Here is a 22,730-nt window from a genome sequence, read left to right on the forward strand (position 1 = left end):
GCCACGCAGTCTATAACGCAGGCCATGCAGTCTATAACAGTGGCCACGCAGTCTATAACGCAGGCCACGCAGTCTATAACAGTGGCCACGCAGTCTATAACAGCCATATAGTATATAACACCGCCCACGTAGTATATACAGTGGGGCAAAAAAGTATTTGGTCAGTCAGCAATAGTGCAAGTTCCACCACTTAAAAAGATGAGAGGCGTCTGTAATTTACATCATAGGTAGACCTCAACTATGGGAGACAAACTGAGAAAAAAAAATCCAGAAAATCACATTGTCTGTTTTTTTAACATTTTATTTGCATATTATGGTGGAAAATAAGTATTTGGTCAGAAACAAACAATCAAGATTTCTGGCTCTCACAGACCTGTAACTTCTTCTTTAAGAGTCTCCTCTTTCCTCCACTCATTACCTGTAGTAATGGCACCTGTTTAAACTTGTTATCAGTATAAAAAGACACCTGTGCACACCCTCAAACAGTCTGACTCCAAACTCCACTATGGTGAAGACCAAAGAGCTGTCAAAGGACACCAGAAACAAAATTGTAGCCCTGCACCAGGCTGGGAAGACTGAATCTTAAATAGCCAACCACCTTGGAGTGAAGAAATCAACAGTGGGAGCAATAATTAGAAAATGGAAGACATACAAGACCACTGATAATCTCCCTCGATCTGGGGCTCCACGCAAAATCCCACCCCGTGGGGTCAGAATGATCACAAGAACGGTGAGCAAACATCCCAGAACCACACGGGGGGACCTAGTGAATGAACTGCAGAGAGTTGGGACCAATGTAACAAGGCCTACCATAAGTAACACGCTACGCCACCATGGACTCAGATCCTGCAGTGCCAGACGTGTCCCACTGCTCAAGCCAGTACATGTCCGGGCCCGTCTGAAGTTTGCTAGAGAGCATTTGGATGATCCAGAGGAGTTTTGGGAGAATGTCCTATGGTCTGATGAAACCAAACTGGAACTGTTTGGTAGAAACACAACTTGTCGTGTTTGGAGGAAAAAGAATACTGAGTTGCATCCATCAAACACCATACCAACTGTAAAGCATGGTGGTGGAAACATCATGCTTTGGGGCTGTTTCTCTGCAAAGGGGCAAGGACGACTGATCCGGGTACATGAAAGAATGAATGGGGCCATGTATCGTGAGATTTTGAGTGCAAACCTCCTTCCATCAGCAAGGGCATTGAAGATGAAACGTGGCTGGGTCTTTCAACATGACAATGATCCAAAGCACACCGCCAGGGCAACGAAGGAGTGGCTTCGTAAGAAGCATTTCAAGGTCCTGGAGTGGCCTAGCCAGTCTCCAGATCTCAACCCTATAGAAAACCTTTGGAGGGAGTTGAAAGTCCGTGTTGCCAAGCGAAAAGCCAAAAACATCACTGCTCTAGAGGAGATCTGCATGGAGGAATGGGCCAACATACCAACAACAGTGTGTGGCAACCTTGTGAAGACTTACAGAAAACGTTTGACCTCTGTCATTGCCAACAAAGGATATATTACAAAGTATTGAGATGAAATTTTGTTTCTGACCAAATACTTATTTTCCACCATAATATGCAAATAAAATGTTAAAAAAACAGACAATGTGATTTTCTGGATTTTTTTACGCAGTTTGTCTCCCATAGTTGAGGTCTACCTATGATGTAAATTACAGACGCCTCTCATCTTTTTAAGTGGTGGAACTTGCACTATTGCTGACTGACTAAATACTTTTTTGCCCCACTGTATGTGTAAGTTCAAGTCTAATATATATATATATATATACACACTAGATGGTGGCCCAATTCTAACGCATCGGGTATTCTAGAATATGTATGTATATAGCAGCCACATAGTATATAGCACAACATATTCTTGAATACCTGATGCGCTAATACAGGCCACGCAGTATATAACAGTGGCCATGCAGTATATAACGGCCATGAAGTATATAACGCAGCCCACGTAGTATATAGCAGCCATGTAGTATATAACGCAGACCACGTAGTACATAGCAGCCATGTAGTATATAACACAGCCCACGTAGTATATAGCAATGTGGGCACTATATGCGTAGTTAAAAAAAAAGAGTTAAAATAAAAAATAAACATATACTCACCTTCCGAAGGCCCCTTGTAGTCCTGGCGCCTGTGTACGATGCATGCGGCAGCTTCCGGTCCCAGGGTTGGTATGAGTGCAGAACCTGTGATGACATCGCGGTCACATGACTGTGACGTCATGGAAGGTCCTTCTCGCCTACCATCCTTGGCACTGGAACCTGCCGCTTGCACTTCCGAGGACACCGCGCCACGTTGGAGGGTGAGAATAACCTTTTTTTTTTTATTTATTATTATTATTATTATTATTATTATTTGTAACATTAGATCTTTTTACTATTGATGCTGCATACGCAGCATCAATAGTAAAAAGTTGGTTACACAGGGTTAATAGCTGCGTTAATGGAGTGCGTTACACCGTGGCATAACGCGGTCCATTAACGCTGCCATTAAGCCTGTGTGAGGGCTGACTGGAGGGGAGTATGGAGCGGGCACTGACTGCGGGGAGCAAGGAGCGGCCATGTTGCTGCCAGACTGCGCCCGTCGCTGATTGGTCGTGGCAGTTGTCGTGGGCGTTTTGCCACGACCAATCAGCGACTTGGATTTCCATGACAGACAGGCTGCTACCAATGAATATCCGTGACAGACAGAAGGACAGACGGAAGTGACCCTTAGACAATTATATAGTACTAGATGGTGGCCCGATTCTAACGCATCAGGTATTCTAGAATATGCATGTCCACGTAGTATATTGCACAGCCCACGTATATCCATGACCGAAAGACGGAAGTGACCCTTAGACAATTATATAGTAGATATAATATTTGTATTCAGCCCCCCTGAGTCAGTACTCTGTAGGACCACCTTTCGCTGTAACTACTGCTGCCAGTCTTTTGGGGTCTGTCTCTACCAGCTTTGCACATCTAAAGGTGACATTTTTCCCTTTTTTTTTTTTTTTTTTTTTTTGAGGCGTCTGATCAGCAATACTCCAGTTGTGCCACTGGACTGTGATCAGGCCGTTCACACACAGGAATATGCTTTGATCTAAACCAGAGGTCTCAAATTCGGGTATATGGACCGCACATGGGGAAAAAAATATTTGGGGAGCGAAATATTTTCAGTGATGCAATTTATTTTTTTTCTATACACCTTTTCATAATTTTTTAAAAATTTGTTTTAAAACATTTTTGGCGTGTTTATTTATTTATTTATTTTTTTAATGGAATTCATCATGGGTTATGGTACAGTTCCATATTTTGGGTTATGTATGTAGCGATAAAAATGTGCACTTTTTTTAAGTTTAATATATAAATAAAACAGTATTTTTAGTAGCAAAATATTTTTTTCATCCTTTTATTTAGAATTTTTTTTTTCCCATAATTTTGTATCCCCCAATTGTCCATATACAGTAATATTGTCTTAGCTTCATATCTGGCAAGCATCTTGTCCCCTATTCTGGTCGCCATCTTGTAGTAATGTCACCCCGTCCTGGTCCCCACCTTGTAATGTCACCCTGTCCTGGTCCCCACATTGCATTAATGTCGCCCCATCCTAGTCCTCACCTTGTAGTAATGTCACCCCGTCCTGGTCCCCACCTTGTAGTAATGTCGCCCCGTCCTGGTCCCCACATTGCATTAATGTCGCCCCATCCTAGTCCTCACCTTGTAGTAATGTCACCCCGTCCTGGTCCCCACCTTGTAGTAATGTCGCTCCATCCTGGTCCCCACCTTGTAGTAATGTCACCCCATCCTGGTCCCCACCTTGTAGTAATGTCACCCCGTCCTGGTCCCCACCTTGTAGTAATGTCACCCCGTCCTGGTCTCCACATTGCATTAATGTCGCCCCATCCTAGTCCTCACCTTGTAGTAATGTCACCCCGTCCTGGTCCCCGCCTTGTAGTAATGTCACCCCGTCCTGGTCCCCACATTGCATTAATGTCGCCCCATCCTAGTCCTCACCTTGTAGTAATGTCACCCCGTCCTGGTCCCCGCCTTGTAGTAATGTCACCCCGTCCTGGTCCCCACCTTTAGTAATGTCACCCCGTCCTGGTCCCCGCCTTGTAGTAATGTCGCTCCATCCTGGTCCCCCCTTTTGTAGTAATGTCGTCCTGTCCTGGTCCCCACCTTGTAGTAATGTCGCCCCGTCTTGTTCCTCACCTTGTAGTAATGTCGCCCCGTCTTGTTCCTCACCTTGTAGTAATGTTGCCCGGTCTTGTTCCTCACCTTGTAGTAATGTCACCCCACTCTGTTCCTCACCTTGTAGTAACGCCCCATCCTTGTCTTCTTATTGTAATAATGTTCCCTATTGTGCTGTTCGCCACATACACATAAGAGAAAAAAAACCTTCTCACCTGTCCTTCCTCCCTGCCCTCGGCGTCTTTTCTGCACATATGGCCCGCAGGCCCTGTTGGCCCCTTGATGATCACGGCACGGTTGAGGGTTCACCGACTTTAACGCTTTATTTCAGTTGAATGTGCGTCCTTAGACAATGTATTGACAATGCAATGTATTGCTCCACATAGGCAAGCTCTCTGCACAGCAATACTAATGCTAGCCACTGGCCAATCGGAGGCCTGCAGCTGACAGCGGTGTGTTGGCGCATAGCAGTGATGTCATACACCGCCGTGCAGTCACGTCAATGTCAGTTGCTTGGTTTTGATTGGCCAGCTGCTGGCATTGGTATTACTGGTCTCAGTACGGCAATACATTATGATTGGATATGCGTCTATGGACGCACATTCAACTGAAATAAAGCGCTGGCGTCAGCGGCCTCTGGACCAGACAGTGATCATGAAGTGGTCTACAGTGCCTGCGGGAAGCATGATGCAGCCTCAGGGGGGCTGCATGCGGCCTGTGTGTTTGAGACTCCTGATCTAAACCATCCATTGTAGCTCTGGCAGTATGTTTAGGGTTGTTGTCCTGCCGGAAGGTGAACCCACACCCCAGTCTCAAGCCTTTTGCAGCCTCTAACCGGTTTTCTTCCAGGATTGCCTCTGTATTTAGCTCCATCCATCTTCCCATCAACTCTGATCAGCTTCCCTGTTCCTGCTGAAGAAAAGCATCCCCAGAGCATGAATCTGCCACCACCGTGTCTGACAGTAGGTATGGTGGTTTTAGGGTGATGTGAAGCGCTAGTTTGGTACCACACATAGCGGTTTGACTTTAGCTTAAAATGTTGTACTTTGATCTCAAAGCAGAGCACCTTCTTCCACGTGCTCGCTTTGTCCCCAACTTGGCTTTTTGTAAACTACAAACAGCATTTCTTATGGTTTGCTTTAAAAATGGCTTCCATAAAGGCCAGGTTTGTGGAGTATACAACTAAGGGCTTGTTTCCACATGCGAGAAACACGTCCGTGTCTCGCATGTGGAAACGAAGTTCTGGCGCCGGCACTGTGGAGCGGAGCGTGCGACTGCATAGGAACACATGGAGCCGCAAGCTCTGCTCCGGAGTGCCGGCGCCAGAACTTCGTTTCCACATGCGAGACACGGACGTGTTTCTCGCATGTGGAAACAAGCCCTAATAGTTATCCTGTGAACAGACTGTCCCACCTGTGCTTGATCTCTGCAGCTCCTCCAGAGTGATCATGGGCCTCTTGGCTGCTTCTCTAATCAGTCTTCTCCTTACTTGTGATGTCCGTTTAGGTGGACGGCCGGGTCTTGGTAGATTTGTAGTTGTGCCGTACTGCTTGCTTACATTTTTCAATGATGGATTGAAGAGTGCTCTGTGAGATGTTCAGAGCTTGGGCCATTTTTTATAACCTAACCCTGCTTTACTCTTCTCCACCGCTTTATCCCTGACCTGTCTGGTGTGTTCCTTGGTTTTCATGATGCTGGTTGATCCCTAATGTTCTCACACAAACCTCTGCGGCCTTCACAGAACAGCTGTAGTTACACTAAGAAAAAATTACACAATGGTGGACTGAGTTTACTAATTATGTGACTTCTGGAGGAAATTGGTCACTGAATTTTATTTCTGAGCATCAGACTACATGGGGCTGAATACAAATGCAGCTCACAATTCTCAAATTTATATTTTGAAAATAATTGGAAAACCATTTATCATTTCTTTCACACGTCGCAAATACTTGCTACCTTGAGAAGGTGTATTGCATAAAATCCCTAAAAGATAAATTTTAGTTTATGGCTGTAGCCTGAAATAATGTGGAAACGTTCACCGGGTGTGAATACTGTTTCATTGCGATTATAAAATATTTGTATATGATTTCTATTAACTTGATCAAGGGCTGCAAGATCACCCCCTAGTGGTGGCAATTGGTAGTAGAGACGTCTGCACTCAGAAAGCATTGCGCTGCTAAGATAATTGTGCATTTTCTGAATATATATGATAAACCTGTGTTATTCCAAGTAACTTTTACTGATTGTCATGATATATTTAACTGTGGATTTATGAAAGGAAAACCATTAAAAAACGACTGCTTGAATGATGGAAAGTGTTTAGTGTTTTTGAGCAGCGTATGTGACCGCTGGTTTTCAAAAGGTAGAGACATTTGCAGTGTCATGTAATGGCACTAGGTGGCAGTAGAGGCACACTGATGTACTGAGCGCCAGACTGGTTCTGCAGCTGTAGGAATCCCATCAGGTGACTCCACACTGCAGTGTCCGTGCGCCTGTGTCCGTGCGCCTGTGTCCGTACGCCTGTGTCCGTGCGCTAGAGAAGTCCATAGGCTTACATTACCCCGAGAGGCCACGGCTATTCTCCATCAAATCTAGGTCCGTTTACTAGATCTTCTGGACACACAACTCTCATGGACCTTGGCTTAATTTACCTTTTACTGTCTGTTTTAGTGCCTCGCTAGTTCTTAGGATGAAGGTGATAGAATAGAGCGCCTCCTGCAGTCCTGGGCTATTAACTGCAGTCCTATGTAACCATACAGATCTCATATGGTCCTGATTCTGGATACAGTTCAGTGCAGTCCTATGTAATGCCACATATTATTACATGGCTGGGTACAGATAAGTGCAGTCCTATGTAACCCTGCACCTAATGTCGCAGTGCGCTCAGCGGTTTCCATCTAGTCCATTCCTCCCGTTACATATTCTCATTATAATGCGGATTAAGAGTCCTTTTTATTATCTGCGTTTCAGGCTTTTAGATCTTCAGACGTGTCCGGCTTCTGCTTCTGTGAACGCTGCCTTCATGGGCGGGCGACGTATACCACATTTTAGCTGGTCCCACTGGGAAACTATCAGCAAGCAGGCCGGCTCCTTTCAGCCTATCCATTGTCCTTCATTAGTATTTGGGGTCTTGGTGTTGTACAGGCTTCGCCCCGTGCAGCTTTGTATTGCTGGGTGCCACCTGCACATCGGCACCTCCAGGGCTCCTCGTGTGACCTCTCCCTTACATGACAAACCTGGCAATCCGCTGTGTACATACGGCCTCCATTGTTACCGGAGGGAGGGCTCGTATCGGTGGGCTGCTATAGTCTCTGCGTGGCACGATGGCTGAGCATAAATGCCAACAATGCGGATTTCCACCTCCACACCCGCTCACAATGGTTCACCTGCGCTGACAGAGGGAAGGGATATGAGGCCACAGGGGGCAGCACTCTCCGTACACTCGGGGGGGGGGGGGGTTGGGTTGGAGCGCTACACTCACCGTACACTAGGGGGGCCGGAAACATACTACGTACACTCGAGGGGGGGGGGGGCAGCGCTCTCCGTATACTTGGGGGGGGGGGGTTTAGCACTCGGGGGTGCAGCACTCTCTGTACACTTAGGGGGGGGGGGCAACGCCCTGTACACTCGGGGGTGCAGCACTCTCCGTACACTGGGGGGGGGGGCAACACTCTCCGTACACTCGGGGGGGGGGGGGGGGGGGAGCGCTCTCCGTACACTATTGCTATCCGTACACTCGGGGGAGGGGGGGTTGGAGGACAGCGCTCTCCGTACACTCGGGGGGGTGGGGAGGGTGGAGCACTCTCCGTACACTTGGGGGGGGGGCAGCGCTCTCCGTACACTGGGGGGGCAACACTCTCCGTACACTTGGGGGGGGGGGGCAGCGCTCTCCGTACACTGGGGGGGGGGCAGTGCTCTCCGTACACTTGGGGGGGGGGGGGGCAGCGCTCTCCGTACACTGGGGGGGGGGGCAACACTCTCCGTACACTCGGGGGGGGGGGGGGGAGCGCTCTCCGTACACTATTGCTATCCGTACACTCGGGGGAGGGGGGGTTGGAGGACAGCGCTCTCCGTACACTCGGGGGGGTGGGGAGGGTGGAGCACTCTCCGTACACTTGGGGGGGGGGGCAGCGCTCTCCGTACACTGGGGGGGCAACACTCTCCGTACACTTGGGGGGGGGGGGGCAGCGCTCTCCGTACACTGGGGGGGGGCAGCGCTCTCCGTACACTTGGGGGGGGGGGCAGCGCTCTCCGTACACTGGGGGGGGGGGGCAACACTCTCCGTACACTCGGGGGGGGGGGGGGGGGCGCTCTCCATACACTCGGGAGGGGGGGGGGGGTTGGAGGGCAGCGCTCTCCGTACACTCGGGTGGGGGGCAGCACTCTCCGTACACTTTGGAGGGCAGCGCTCTCCGTACACTCGGGGGGGGGGGGGGGGAAAGAGAGGGGGTCGCAACACTCTGTACACTAGGGGGGGGGGCAGGGGGGCGCAGCGCTCTCCGTACACTTGGGGGGGGGGCAGCACTCGGGGGTGCAGCACTCTCTGTACACTGTGGGGGAGGGGGGGTAGGCGCAACACTCCCCTTACACTCAGTGGGGCCGGAATCACACTATGTACACTCGGGATGGGGGGGGGGGGTGGCGCGGAAAGCAACGCTCTCCGTACACTTGGGGGGGGGCAACGCTCTGTACACTCGGGGGTGTGGGATAAGGGTGTTGGCAGCACTCTCCATATACTCAGGGGCAACACTCTCCGTATACTCGGGGGTGCACCACTCTCTGTACACTTGGGAGGGAGGGGGGGGGGGGTGAGTCGCAACACTCTCCTTACACTCAGTGGGGCCGGAAAACACACTGCGTACACTCGGGGGGGGCAGCATTCTCCGTACACTCGGGGGGGGGGGGGGGAGCTTGGGCAGCACCCTCCGTACACTCAGGGGGGCAGCGGTCTCCGCACACTCGGGGGGGGGGGGGGGGGGGCAGCAGTGTCCGTACACTCGGGGGGGGGGGGGGTTCAGCAGTCTCCGTACACTCGGGGGGGGGGGGGGGGGGCAGCACTCTCCATGCACTGGCAGGTTGGCTCAATCCTTGGTTTCGGACCTTCCACCTTCTAAGTTCTGACCCATCCTTATCTTGCAGTGAGATCAGTCGGCTGGACCTGGGGCTTATTGTGGAAATGTGGAATAAAGGCCTCATCTGGGACACCATGGTGGGCACTCTGTGGATCCCGCTGCAGACAATCCGGCAATCAGATGAGGTGATTACAGACGCTAAGCTGATGGACTATAGTAATGGTCTGTGAATAGAAGCATGGTTTTCTTGCCGTTTACGATCCTCATATTTTCCCATCTGGCACAGAAATGAGTGTTCTAGTCAACTTCAGAAATGTGTAGATATGAGCAATTTTTGCAGTTTTCAGTTAAAATTTTTAGCTGTTTTTGAAATATTTTTATAATTTTACTTTTTTTCCTTGTTTCCAGCTTGTTGCTTTGGAGACCGACCATAGCTGCTCGTCATCTTACCATGTGCAGTGTTTACAAGCTCTTTTCTATTGCCCGGATCGCTTGAGCACGCTGCCTACTGCCTAGCCTCTGCCAGCTTCAGCACAATGCTCCTAGGTAACGAGTCGGTCTCCTAGGTAACGAGCTGTAAACAAGTGTGCAAATGTCTCCAGAACAGCGGCAAATTTTAATAATCAGTGAATTGCAGAAGTGCTTGTTTGTACAATATCCATCTCTGAAGGCGAGTAAAACCCTTTAAATACTTGAACCGACCTTTTATCGGATCTGCAGCAGCCGGAGACCACTGCAGACTAACAGATACAGCTCCTGATCACAACGCTTCCTTCATTCCCTACAGAAAAAAATGAATCTTTCCTATTCTACCATGTCGGAGGTGTAAGATATTTAAGTAGAAGATGATCATAGACTCACAAGGTATCATTTTCTCATTTCCACCAGGAGGGTCCCGGAGAGTGGACAGCGCTGGAGGCCGAGGTGCTCATGAAGGACGATGAGATCTGCGGCACCCGGAACCCCACTCTTCATAAGATCTTACTGGACACCAGGTTCGAGTTGCCTTTCGGTGAGTTTGGGCCATTTTCTCTTCTCTAACTTTTTTTTCTCTGATGCAGTTTGACGCCATGGAAGGACGATCCTGTGATAAATATTATCCGTCTCTCTATCTTCTCTTGGTCAAACTACAGTTGTTACGACCCGCCCTGACTTTACGAATGGCCAAATCTTCTTCCACTGCTGGTTGAAGAAAAATTTCCCCTTTTGGACCTCCTTAATTTAAACAATGATATAAACCTGCAGATATAATAATCCTATGATGAATTACTGCGGTCACATCCAGAGCTGCATTCACAGTTCTTCAGCTTTATCAGCTCACTTCTGTCTGCCGACCTCTGTAGGTTTAGTCTCCGTACAAAGTATTTAACATTTATTGAAGATTTTCAGGTTCTGCAAAGAACGGCAGAGATTTCTATACGGAAACTGTGGGGCTTCTGAATGCAGCTCTGGAGGTGACTAGTGTATAAGACAGAAGCGGATTAAATCTCAACCTTCACCACGTTACCATTACTTATTAGTGTAGAGTGCTGCTCCTTCTCGGGGGAGAATCAGCCGATCAGCATGGGACCCGTCTCGGTGATTTCTCTGCTGTTGACAAGTCGTTTAGCGACTCTTTAAGTTTCCTGATTGAGGAAGGAAAGTTTCTCGTTATTGTGGGGAGTGCGATTATCATGATGATATAATTACACTGATGGCGCAGATGCAGCATAATGGAAGGTCGCCGGCATTTTAAATGGAACCTCCCCTCCTGCTCGATTCATGCTCCCAAACCACTTGCTGCATGCATCAGAGCTTTGCTGTACAGTTACTTTTCTCGGAAACGCTCTGGTGAACATATAGTTTTGAAGAGCCGGTTAGGGACCATAGTCTGGTGCGGTCTTCCATCTGGCTTTTCCTTGCGGCTCTCCAGTTGATGGATATGTCTGTCGAATTTGTGTACACAGGTCAGTCGCTTGGAGCATAGTTGGGAGAATCCGACTACTGACGGCAGTGGAACAGTCTCGTTTCCCAATCCCATGGTTCCTGGCTGGCTTTCCAAACTATATATTTTTGAGATGCCAGCAATCTTGCATCCAGGCTCTGATTCATTTCATGCCTCCCATAATTTGTGTTTTGGGCATCATGAATCGAGTGGCTTCACTGAATGCAGAGCCCTGTACAACCTCGCTCTCACCACTGATTGGCAGCTTCTGTGTACACTGTGCCTAGGCAGAAAACTGCTAATCAGCGGTGGGGCTGGGGTTATGCTGAGCTCATGAATATGAAGGACTACATGGAAGCAGGTTTACTAGTTGGGATCTCACCAAGGTTACGGCAGTTTAGCCCGGCTGGGAACGCAGCTTCAGTGACCGGAGGTAACCTCGATGACTTCACTGACGGTCTCTGAGTCTGCGCTCGCAGCAATTCAGTCAACAGTGGTTCTCAGCCTGGACGGTCGCATCTTGTTTATCCCCCAGACATGGCTTACGGCATGGGACAGAACAACGGATAGGTGAGGGATATTATTGGTTTTTTTTTATTACAGGAGACGAGGGATTCGGAATAGGCATTAGGCAAGTATAACTGTTTGTTATTTTTAAATAAAAAAGTAAAAGTGTGCTTTGTTTTATTTCTAATAAGACTTTATTCTGGCTGTGTCTTTATGTACCATACAACTATAGGATTAGTAATGGAGAGGTGTCTTACAGACGCCTCTTCATTACTAACCCATGGGCTTGATGTTACTAGACAATACACAGGTGACATCAACCCCACAAATATGAACCCCACTTGCCACCGCTACAGGGCAAGTGGGAAGAGCCGAGCAAAGCGCCAGAACTGGTGCATCTAATAGATGTGCCTTCTCTGGGCAGCTGCGGGCTGCTGTTTTTAGGCTGGGGGGGGGCAATATCCATGACCCCTTACTAGCCTGAGTATACCAGCCCCCAGCTGTCAGCTTTAGCAAGGCTGGTTGTCAAAAATGGGGGGGACCCCACACCGTTTTTTTAATTATTTGTTTAAATAATTAAAAAATACGGCGTGAGGACCCCTCTATTCTTGATAAACCAGCCTTGTTGAAGCTGACAGCTGAGGGTTGCAGCCCCTAGTTGTGAGTTTACTCTGGCTGGTTTTCAAAAATTTAGGGGAAACCACGCCATTTTTAATTAAAAAACAATTTATGTATTTACATCGCATGAGTCGGTTAATGAATATACCCATCGTCCGCTCCTGATCTCGCTGTTATTAGCAGCAGCAGGTGTCTGATGATGGGAGCTGTAGTCCCCTCCGCTAACACCAGTGACCCGACGTAAACTTTATACCTCCGATCACTGCTGAGCACTCACGCTGTCTTTTGACAGCGTGGGAACTGCGGCTCTGATCAGCGGGGTTGATTTCACCTCCGATCAGAAGGTATGTTTGCTGCGCTGTCATGCAAAAAACGAAGAAAAAAACGAAACAAAGTCCAAAATGCAGTATAAATTACAATATTTATTAAAAGATATATAATATAGTGTAACGGTGGGAAAAAATACCATAAAAAGCACAACACCAGGGACATGTAAATGGCAGCACTAAAAATAAGTTAAATATATAACCACAGTGTAAGAACAACATATATGTGCATACCTGTGTCAATAAGCCATAAAATATATAGCAAGCAGATTTACCAAATGAATATTATAAAGTGCATGTGCAAATGTAATTAATTGGTGGCAAAAAGGAGACCGAATAGAGATGCTGATAATAAATATTGGTGCAATCTATTGGCGCTAAATCCGGCCGGTATATAGAATAATAGTCATAGTGACCAGTGACCCCCTGACGAAGGCAGACGCCGAAACGCACGTCGAGGTTCGGCACATCCCAGGGACGTTCATCCCATTCAGCAGGTAATACCAGGTGGCTTCTTTTTGACCTTTACTCCGATTTTTATTTTGTTTTTTGGGGCATTTTTTTTTTGTTTTTTTTTTTTGTTTGCTTGCCCGCTGGGTGCTTTATAGCTCACTGGTCACTATGACTATTCTACTATATACTGGCCGGATTTAGTGCCAATAGATTGCACCAATATTTATTATCAGCATCTCTTTTCGGTCTCCTTTTTGCCACCAATTTTCTATGTTTTCCCGATTTGTCCGATACACCTTCCATTGGTGGCTATAGATAGATATATATATATATATATATATATATATATATATATATATATATATATATATATATATATATATATATATATATATATATATATATATATATATATATATATATATATATATATATATATATATATACTATTTTAGATCGTGGCCCGATTCTAATGCATCGGGTATTCTAGAACATGCATGTCCCCGTAGTATATGGACAATGATGATTCCAGAATTCGCGGCAGACTGTGCCCGTCGCTGATTGGTCGAGGCAACCTTTATGACATCATCGTCGCCATGGCAACCATTATGACATCTACGTCGATACTGTGCCCGTCGCTGAATCAGAAACGTGAGATGTCTACGTCCTTTATGACATCATCGTCGCTGTGCCCGTTGCTGATTGGTCGAGGCCTGGCGGCCTCGACAATCAGAGACGTGGGATTTCTACGTCGAGGCTGTGCCGGTCTCTGATTGGTCGAGGCCTGGCGGCCTCGACCAATCAGAGACGTGGGATTTCCAGGACAGACACAGACAGACAGACTGAAAAACCCTTAGGCAATTATATATATAGACTAGATTGTGGCCCGATTCTAACGCATCGGGCATTCTAGAATATGCATGTCCCCGTAGTATATGGACAATGATGATTCCAGAATTCGCGGCAGACTGTGCCCGTCGCTGATTGGTCGAGGCAACCTTTATGACATCATCGTCGCCATGGCAACCATTATGACATCATCGTCGCTGTGCCCATCGCTGATTGGTCAAGGCCATGGCGGCCTCGACCAATCAGAGACACGGGATGTCTACGTCCTTTATGACATCGTTGCTGTGCCCGTCGCTGATTGGTCGAGGCCTGGCAGCCTGGACCAATCAGAGACGCGGGATTTCCAGGACAGACAGACAGACAGACAGACAGACAGACAGACAGACAGACAGACAGACAGAGCCCCCCCCCCCCCCGAGTGTACGGAGAGTGTTGCCCCCCCCAGTGTACGGAGAGCGCTGCCCCCCCCAAGTGTACGGAGAGCCCTGCCCCCCCCCCCCCAAGTGTACGGAGAGTGTTGCCCCCCTAGTGTACGGAGAGCGCTGCATCCCCCCCCCCCAAGTGTACGGAGAGTGCTCCACCCTCCCCACCCCCCCGAGTGTACGGAGAGCGCTGCCCTCCAACCCCCCCTCCGCCGAGTGTACGGATAGCGATAGTGTACGGAGAGCGCTCTCCCCCCCCCCCCGAGTGTACGGAGAGTGTTGCCCCCCCCAAGTGTACGGAGAGTGCTGCACCCCCGAGTGTACAGGGCGTTGCCCCCCCCCCCTAAGTGTACAGAGAGTGCTGCACCCCCGAGTGCTGCCCCCCCCCAAGTATACGGAGAGCGCTGCCCCCCCCCCCTCGAGTGTACGTAGTATGTTTCCGGCCCCCCTCGCTAGATTGTGGCCCGATTCTAACGCATCGGGTATTCTAGAATATGCATGTCCCTGTAGTATATGGACAATGATGATTCCAGAATTCGCGGCAGACTGTGCCCGTCGCTGATTGGTCAAGGCAACCTTTATGACATCATCGTCGCCATGGCAACCATTATGACATCATCGTCGCTGTGCCCGTTGCCCGGTGCCCGTCAAGGCCCCCCCCCCCCCCCCGTCGAGTGTACGTAGTATGTTTCCGGCCCCCCTCGCTAGATTGTGGCCCGATTCTAACGCATCGGGTATTCTAGAATATGCATGTCCCTGTAGTATATGGACAATGATGATTCCAGAATTCGCGGCAGACTGTGCCCGTCGCTGATTGGTCAAGGCAACCTTTATGACATCATCGTCGCCATGGCAACCATTATGACATCATCGTCGCTGTGCCCGTTGCTGATTGGTCGAGGCCTGGCGGCCTCGACCAATCAGAGACGCGGGATGTCTACGTCCTTTATGACATCATCGTCGCTGTGCCCGTTGCTGATTGGTCGAGGCCTGGCGGCCTCGACCAATCAGAGACGCGGGATTTCTACGTCGATGCTGTGCCGGTCTCTGATTGGTCGAGGCCTGGCGGCCTCGACCAATCAGAGAGCAGGGATTTCCAGGACAGACAGACAGACAGACAGACAGACAGACAGACAGACAGACAGACAGACAGACAGACAGACGGAAAAACCCTTAGGCAATTATATATATAGATTCTCTCCTCCCATGTACAATTGCTGTGTGCACAGTGCCTTGAGATATATTTAATTGCACTGTCATGCAGCAGAGCCCAAACAGTATCACAGGCTTCCTGATGAAGTCCGTGTTTGTTGTCTGTGCCCGAACAGTAGGTGTTCAGTATGGATGCTGAACTTTACTGTTCAGGTTCACCCATCTCTAATAGGAACACAATAGCTGCATTTTCTGTGAACTGTAAAATGCTGAAATTTGCTGTAGTGATCATCTCTGTAAAAATTCCTGCAGCTGATGGGCGACTGTCATCCCTGCGGCAGTGCCATTTGCAAATTTAGAAAAATCTGAAAAAAAAAAAAAAAAAATTGTATAATCTGTGTAGTGCTGCGGTAGCAAACGTTTACAGTGAAGAGGCAGTGACCCACAAAGTTCAAACCAAAGTAATGTGTTACTCTTCACAGCATTAAAAGCTCAATTCACACAGTGCATATCAACTTAGTGCACAGCATTTGTGTTCAGTTCACAGTGCTGCGCAATACACGGCTTCCATCCGTTTACAGCCGTACACAGTCCATGATGTCCTTCGATTTACAACTGGGAACCATATCCTCCTGTTTGCAGCTGTTACAAACGTTAATCCTTCCTTCAGGCACAGGAAATTCACCTCCGGACACAGGACATCCACATCTGAGACCAGTCACTGTGGACGGCAGCACCACTGTGTACACTGCTGGTGCCAGACCTTTTGGATCCTCTGTCCTGTGTTACCTCACACATGCCGTGCTCTGTAGCACCAACTGCTCAGCACAGTAGCAAGCACCAACTCTGCCACACCCGAACCCCTTACTGCAGGGATTTTAACACAAAACCCATGGCCTTCAGCCACATGGAAAACCCGGACCTGGAATGAAACGGACTGCACGACTATCATCCTGCAGTCTGTTTCACAACACAACATCCCAGAGCAGGTGTTCCCTACATCTGCTTTGGACCCTAACATGTCCAAGGCTAGCACTTATTTTATTTTTAGTCTGCATTGCAGTCACCGCTGTGCCCGTGACTCCCATGCACACCTATGGACTTCATACGCCTCAATACACATCCTGGGGAGAACACACAGTGACCCCTACCTGTGACATCGGTCACTGCTTCACCATTGCAATTACAGCTACACCTGCGACTGCGATATCCCCTCATGACCTCACTACTCCTCCGTGCGTATCCTGGGGAGAACACACAGTGACCCCTACCTGTGACATCGGTCACTGCTTCACCATTGCAATTACAGCTACACCTGCGACTGCAATATCCCCTCATGACCTCACTACTCCTCCGTGCGTATCCTGGGGAGAACACACAGTGACCCCTACCTGTGACATCGGTCACTGCTTCACCATTGCAATCACAGCCACACCTGCGACTGCAATATCCCTTCATGACCTCACTATGCCTCCGTGCGCATCCTAGGGAGAATAAACAGTGACCCCTACCTGTGACACGGATCACTGCCTCACAACGGTCATTACCAGGCAATTTAGTACTGCCTATATTCATTTTATACTTTATCAGTGGGTAAGGTGGCCATTTACATGGCACTATCGTTCGACTGACCCTATCTCTCCTGGATCTCCTCTTATAACATAGCTTGTATTAGTGTTTAATGAAGATGAATGCAAATTGCCATGAGACCACTCTTGTGGCGGGTTATCTTCCTGGAGAACAAAAGGATAGGGCCTTTAAATGTGACATGTCTGATTCTGCTTACCCCTAGGGGGCGGAGGAATAAAAAAAATATATATATAGCTCAGTAAAAAGAGTATACACCAAACATTTGTCAGAAAACCCTTAACTTCCTTTCAGAATCAACATTTTCTATGGGATACCTTGTTAAAAAATACTACTTCAAATGTGATACACTGATTGCAAATACGATTTTTTTATTTTGCACACCCAAAAAGAATAATTTTCCTTGCAAATTAATTCAAAACAATGTTGCAAAAATGAGTACACCCCAATGAAAGTCATAAAAGCAAACCTAAAGTTTAGACTACAAAATTGTAATTAACAGGAAATTAATCTCGGGTAAGTCTGATTATATATTATAAAGGTTTCCATCAGACAGTGGAATATAAAAGGGTGCTACTTTACAAAGAAAAACCCTTCCCATTTCATGCTGTCATGAATGGCACCATATGGAAGAGAAATGTCACAAGACCCAAGGCCTCTTTCACACTTCCGTCTTTCTCCTCACGTTGAAATATGTCGGTTTGTGAAAGAACAGGATCCTGCAAATTTGTATGCAGGATCCTGTTTTTTTCCCCATTGACTTGTATTAGCGACGTATGGTCACACGTTATGTCCGTCGTGCACTGGATCCTGTGCATTTTGGCGGACCGTCGTCTGCTAAAAACATTCAAGGGAACGTTTTTCTGTATGTTGGATCCTGTGTTTCCTACTGAGCATGCCCGGCAGGAATATCTCTAGTCCCCGGGATTTTACACTTTACCTTTCCGGACAGCGGACCTGTTGAAACACTGCATCCGCTGCACACGTTAGCCACTATTTCCCAAACGTTCGTCGGTAATCACTTCTTTACACAAGAAAGGTGAAGGCTACAAGAAGATCAGTAAAGCATTACTTATCAACCAGAATTTTGTAGCAACAGTGCTACAAAAATTTTACAAAGATGGAACTGCAGCGTGGATGAAAATTGACATGCGAATTCACTGCAGTTAGCTAAAGAAGTAGAAAGCCAAACCGGGTTGTGTTTCCAGTGACAAAATACGGCGTATACTGCAGAATAACGGCATGCATGGGTGTCGTCCACGAAGGAAGTCCATGTAGAAAAAAGCTGCCGGCAATAAGCCAGGGCCCATTCTGAAAATTATGAAGACTACTACTAGAAAACTACTACTGTTTTTTGGAACTTACGGCTTAAAATCTGTCTGGCGTCTTGCAAAGGTGAGGAGTCCAAAGTAAAAGAATGGTGCCTACAGTGAAACATGATGGGGGCAGTATACTTATTTGTGGCTGCCTGAGTGCTGCTGGTGTCGGGGAGCTACATTTCATTGATGGTATCATGACTTCACAGCTCTATTGCTCTATACTGAAAGAGAAGATGCTACCATCACTCCGTGCCCTTGGTAGACGTGCTCTTTTCTATCCTTACTGTGATCCTGAAACACACCTTCTGTTACATTTCTGAAGATGAACAATGTCAATGTGATTCACCGGCCAAGTATCTCCTGATCTGAGCCCAACCGAACACCTATGTGGAATTCTAAAGAGATGAGTTGACAATCGCTCTCCATCCAGGCTCTGGATTTTTGGTGCTGTCCTTTAAAAATCATGGTTGTCATACAAAACGCTAAATGAAGTAGTTTTTTGTGGGGTGTACTCATTTTTGCATCAACTAATTTGAGTAAAACTTAAGATATTAATCTTACTTTCATGTTATGGGTTAAAACAAAATTGTTCCTAGAAAGGAAGTCTTGTCAAAATGTTGGAAATGTTTCTTGTGTCCAGTGAGATATTGACTAAAATCCAGCAGTCCTGCCCAATTGTGGACATTATGGAATCACTGCTGTCACCTGCCGCTGAAATCCCTTTTAGTTGTTTTCTGTGCTGCTCCATTTTGTTACTTTTTTCCTTTACAGGTGGCGGTCTACAGCCTGAAAATTTATCCTTTTATGTAGGGGTATGTTAGAAGTGTGCAGATTGTCTTGCTGTGATGTGATTTCTGAATCATTTAAAAAATATTTTTTTATCTCTGGGAACATTTTAATTTTTGCAGTCCCAAGTTTTAGATTTTTGTCTTGTGGGAGTGTCCCTTTCAGTAATACAGTAAGCTCTGTTTGTATCCAAGGTGTAGTGGCCTTCATTAATTCATATCAGCACAGCTTCTATCCTGCACTTATTTCCTCTTCAAGTGCGTATCTTTTTACCTAAAGTCTGTTTTTTTTTCTCCTCACTCCCTGAGACTGTACATGCTTTCTCCTGCTCTATAATGTGGACATTTATGAAAACCCTCTCTGAACCCCCTTTCTGCTAGCTTAAACACTGAGAGAAGGAAGGGGGAGAACAGAGTGACCTGTCAGTGATGAGTTTGAATGGATTTGTAACAGATAAAGGACCACAAAATGGAATATTTTAAATTATATTTCTATCTAGAAATTGCTTTAGGAAGAAAATGAATGCTAATATTTTATGCAAAGCATGTTCTCCTTATATATTACAAACTTCTAAATCCTTTTAGCATATTTTATCATGTGATTGAGCTTTTATGGTCACCCTTCCAGTGTTTGGACATCTTTCCCGATATTTCTTCTGTTCCCGGAGTTGTGTGTGCAGTGGGGTTTATGCCTGGTCCATATTCATGTGCATGACTCGTTCTTACTCTCCGTGATCCGGGCGACTACGTCTTTCCTTACCTTCACCATCGCTGATGTCTGAGGAGGATTCGCCCTTGCTCTAGTTTCTCAGGATTTTCCAATGACTGATTTCTTTCTCCTTCTCCAGATATCCCTGAAGAAGAGGCGAAATATTGGACTAAGAAGCTGGAGCAGATTAACACCCTGGGAGATGCCGGAGAGGTGCGTGCATTTCTAGTTCCTTCTTCTCAGTAGGAGCAGAACATATCGAGGTCAGAAGAGGAGTGTGCTGCATCGGCCGCTCATCTGTTTCTCCGGATCCATGGAGTCCGCAGGGAATCGCCATTATCTGTACAACAGGACACTGCAGCCCGTCTACAGTAACTTCTGGTTATTGCTGGGCATCAAAAACGTTTCTTCAATAAAGGCGCCACACTTGTACGCAGGTTGTGTCCTGTATTGCAGCTCAGCCCCCATTCATTTCTATGGAGCTGAGCTGCAATGCCAGGCTTATCCTTGTGGACTTGTGAGACGACTGCTTTTTTTCCAAAAATACAGCATGTTTTCCAAATAATGGGGTCTCCCACTTTTACAGTCTACACACCCATTTTATGGGTCATCTTACACCACTTGGTCTTGGATATGGCCAAAAGAAAGCATAATAATCCAAATGTAATGATGCTCCTTCATTCCTGCCATCTAGATCTTGCTTGAACTATTAAGTCTTGATGTTATTGTCTATGTAGCTATGGGGTATGTTGGGAGCCCCCTGATAAAATGGATGTGACGCACCCACAGGGCAGTGGCATACTCTCTACCGGGTCCGGTCGCAAAGGGGGATGTCACTGTGGCTGCGACCCGATCCGTGGCCCTGGGCATCAATGTTTAAAGGGGGCTAAATGTTCGAGGTTTGTCGTGATGCCACCTGTGGAGTTTGGTCAATAGGGGACTGATGCTGCATTAAAGGGGTCCCCTGGGGGATGTTGCGGCAGCCCAGATGTTACACTTTCCACAGGTTAAGCTGGGTCCCCAGGGGTCCTATGGTATGTGGCGTAGATGGTGTAGCCGGTGAATAAATGCATGAGAGAAGTCATACGTCTTTACCTGGTTTACTTGTGGATGGCAGGCCTCAGTCCAGGGTACCAGCAACAGGTTTGTTAGGAGTCCGGGCAGTCCAGAGACAAGCGGGGTCCCTTGGGTAGGTCAGGTAGGGCCTTCCACTCTGCGCTCACTGTCTCTGAGGTCCCTGCTGCCACTAAGTGTCTCAAGCAAGGTCCTTATTCGTTCTCCTGTCCTGGGACCGGTACCTGTATGGCAGGCAGCTTGAGCCGTGCCTACTGGGGTCCTTTCACGGTGACTCCAGGCTCCAAGGTGCTGCTGTGCCACAGGTAATTATGGGCAAAGTCTATGTAATTCAATGCCCTCCGGTTCTGCTCTGTGTATTATAATCCACATAAGCCTCGGGCTCCCGGTTCCCGGATTCTTTGCGCACAGACTCCCTAGGGGCCTACTCGTGGCCTCCTGGAGTCCTATTTCTCCACTGTGCTCCGAACCTGTCTGTCCTCTCACACAGACTGTCTGTACTCTCACACAGACTGTCTGTACTAACTGAACTCACTCCGCCTCCAAACCAGGATCTTTATTCAGGGAAGCTGCCTTAAAACAGGGTTTTGAGCTCCCCCTCCTAGCCTGGATTTGGAAGGTGTTGTGTGTGTGTGTGATAACCTACCAAAGGGAATCCCACTTGTCTCCAGACATAGCACTACCCTCCCCAAGAGGAAGGCAGCACTACTGTGGTACCTGAACTCCTGGGGTGCCACAGATGCACTAAGTAAGGAGGAGAGAGTTAGTATTTGTACACTCTATAAAATACATTATTCATATTTACAAAATTTTTACTTCTGTTTTTGCTGATTCTAAGTTATAGTTTATTTTTTGTCACGACTCAGCTTTCGGGTGAGCCGGGCCCAGGGCTCCTTCCCTGTCCCTAACACTAGGGGGCACCCTAGCTCACCCTATTCCCTGAGATACTTTTGAAGGTGAAGATGCTGGGGCCTCCACCCTTGCCTGATCTCCTGAGTTAGCCCTCTGTCTTTTCTCTTCCCCCACCCAGGAAATAGGGGCGCTACTGTGCACCGCAGTACACCAACCCGACAAACAAGGCTACACAAACAAGGGTAAACTGAAAATATCAGGCATACAAAATATTCACTCACATATAACCGAGAAATGCACCCAGGAGTGGAGGATGGGCAGAAAAACAAAGTAAGAGGAGGGAAGGGAATTATCACACTTACAAACCACACAACAGTCACAGGTAACTCCTCCAAACTCCTTCTCATATGAACACTTCTCCTCCTAAGCCATGCAGCAAATGATAACTCTGTCATGGGTTTGACTCAGTCAGAGGTTCCAACTCAGCTGATTAACCCCTGTTCTGCCAAAATGAATAAACACCATTAAAATTAAATTATTCATCTCCACGCAGGAGTAGGAGCAATCAGACCCTGGGTTTTTCTGGCTCCTCACTGTTGCGGTAACCTCATGACAATTTTATTCCAGAGCTGAACTCGCAAGTCTACAATTATTCCTGCTCATTGTGTCTGCACAGAGCTGTCTCTGGTGGTTTGCGTTCAGGGATGTGTAGTCTATTTTTTTTCTAGCACTATTATGTCATGTAATGTACGATAAATTATAGGGATTGTCTTCAGGAGAGCACTGCTCCCATGCCTCCTGGCTTCCTGCATGCAATGGGGTGGTATAGAATATAGCTTGTAAGTGCTGCACTCCTTACCTAGGAGACTGTCTACTGCTGATAGACTGTAGA

At 47.5% G+C, this 22,730-nt stretch overlaps 1 protein-coding gene across 3 annotated transcripts in view; it reads left to right on the forward strand.

Annotated features, from left to right (window-relative positions):
* The window catches only part of UNC13B (unc-13 homolog B), a 321,122-nt gene that overhangs the window by 85,285 nt on the left and 213,107 nt on the right, over positions 1–22,730 (forward strand). For all 3 annotated transcript variants that reach the window (XM_069747983.1, XM_069748004.1, XM_069747993.1), the window contains exons 5-7: positions 9,329–9,446; positions 10,150–10,273; positions 20,052–20,125. In XM_069747983.1, coding sequence (XP_069604084.1) covers positions 9,329–9,446; positions 10,150–10,273; positions 20,052–20,125 — 316 coding nt within the window. The remainder of the gene's footprint in view (positions 1–9,328; positions 9,447–10,149; positions 10,274–20,051; positions 20,126–22,730) is intronic.

Source organism: Ranitomeya imitator, chromosome 1 (genome assembly GCF_032444005.1).
Source record: "Ranitomeya imitator isolate aRanImi1 chromosome 1, aRanImi1.pri, whole genome shotgun sequence".
NCBI classification, from domain to species: Eukaryota; Metazoa; Chordata; class Amphibia; order Anura; family Dendrobatidae; genus Ranitomeya; species Ranitomeya imitator.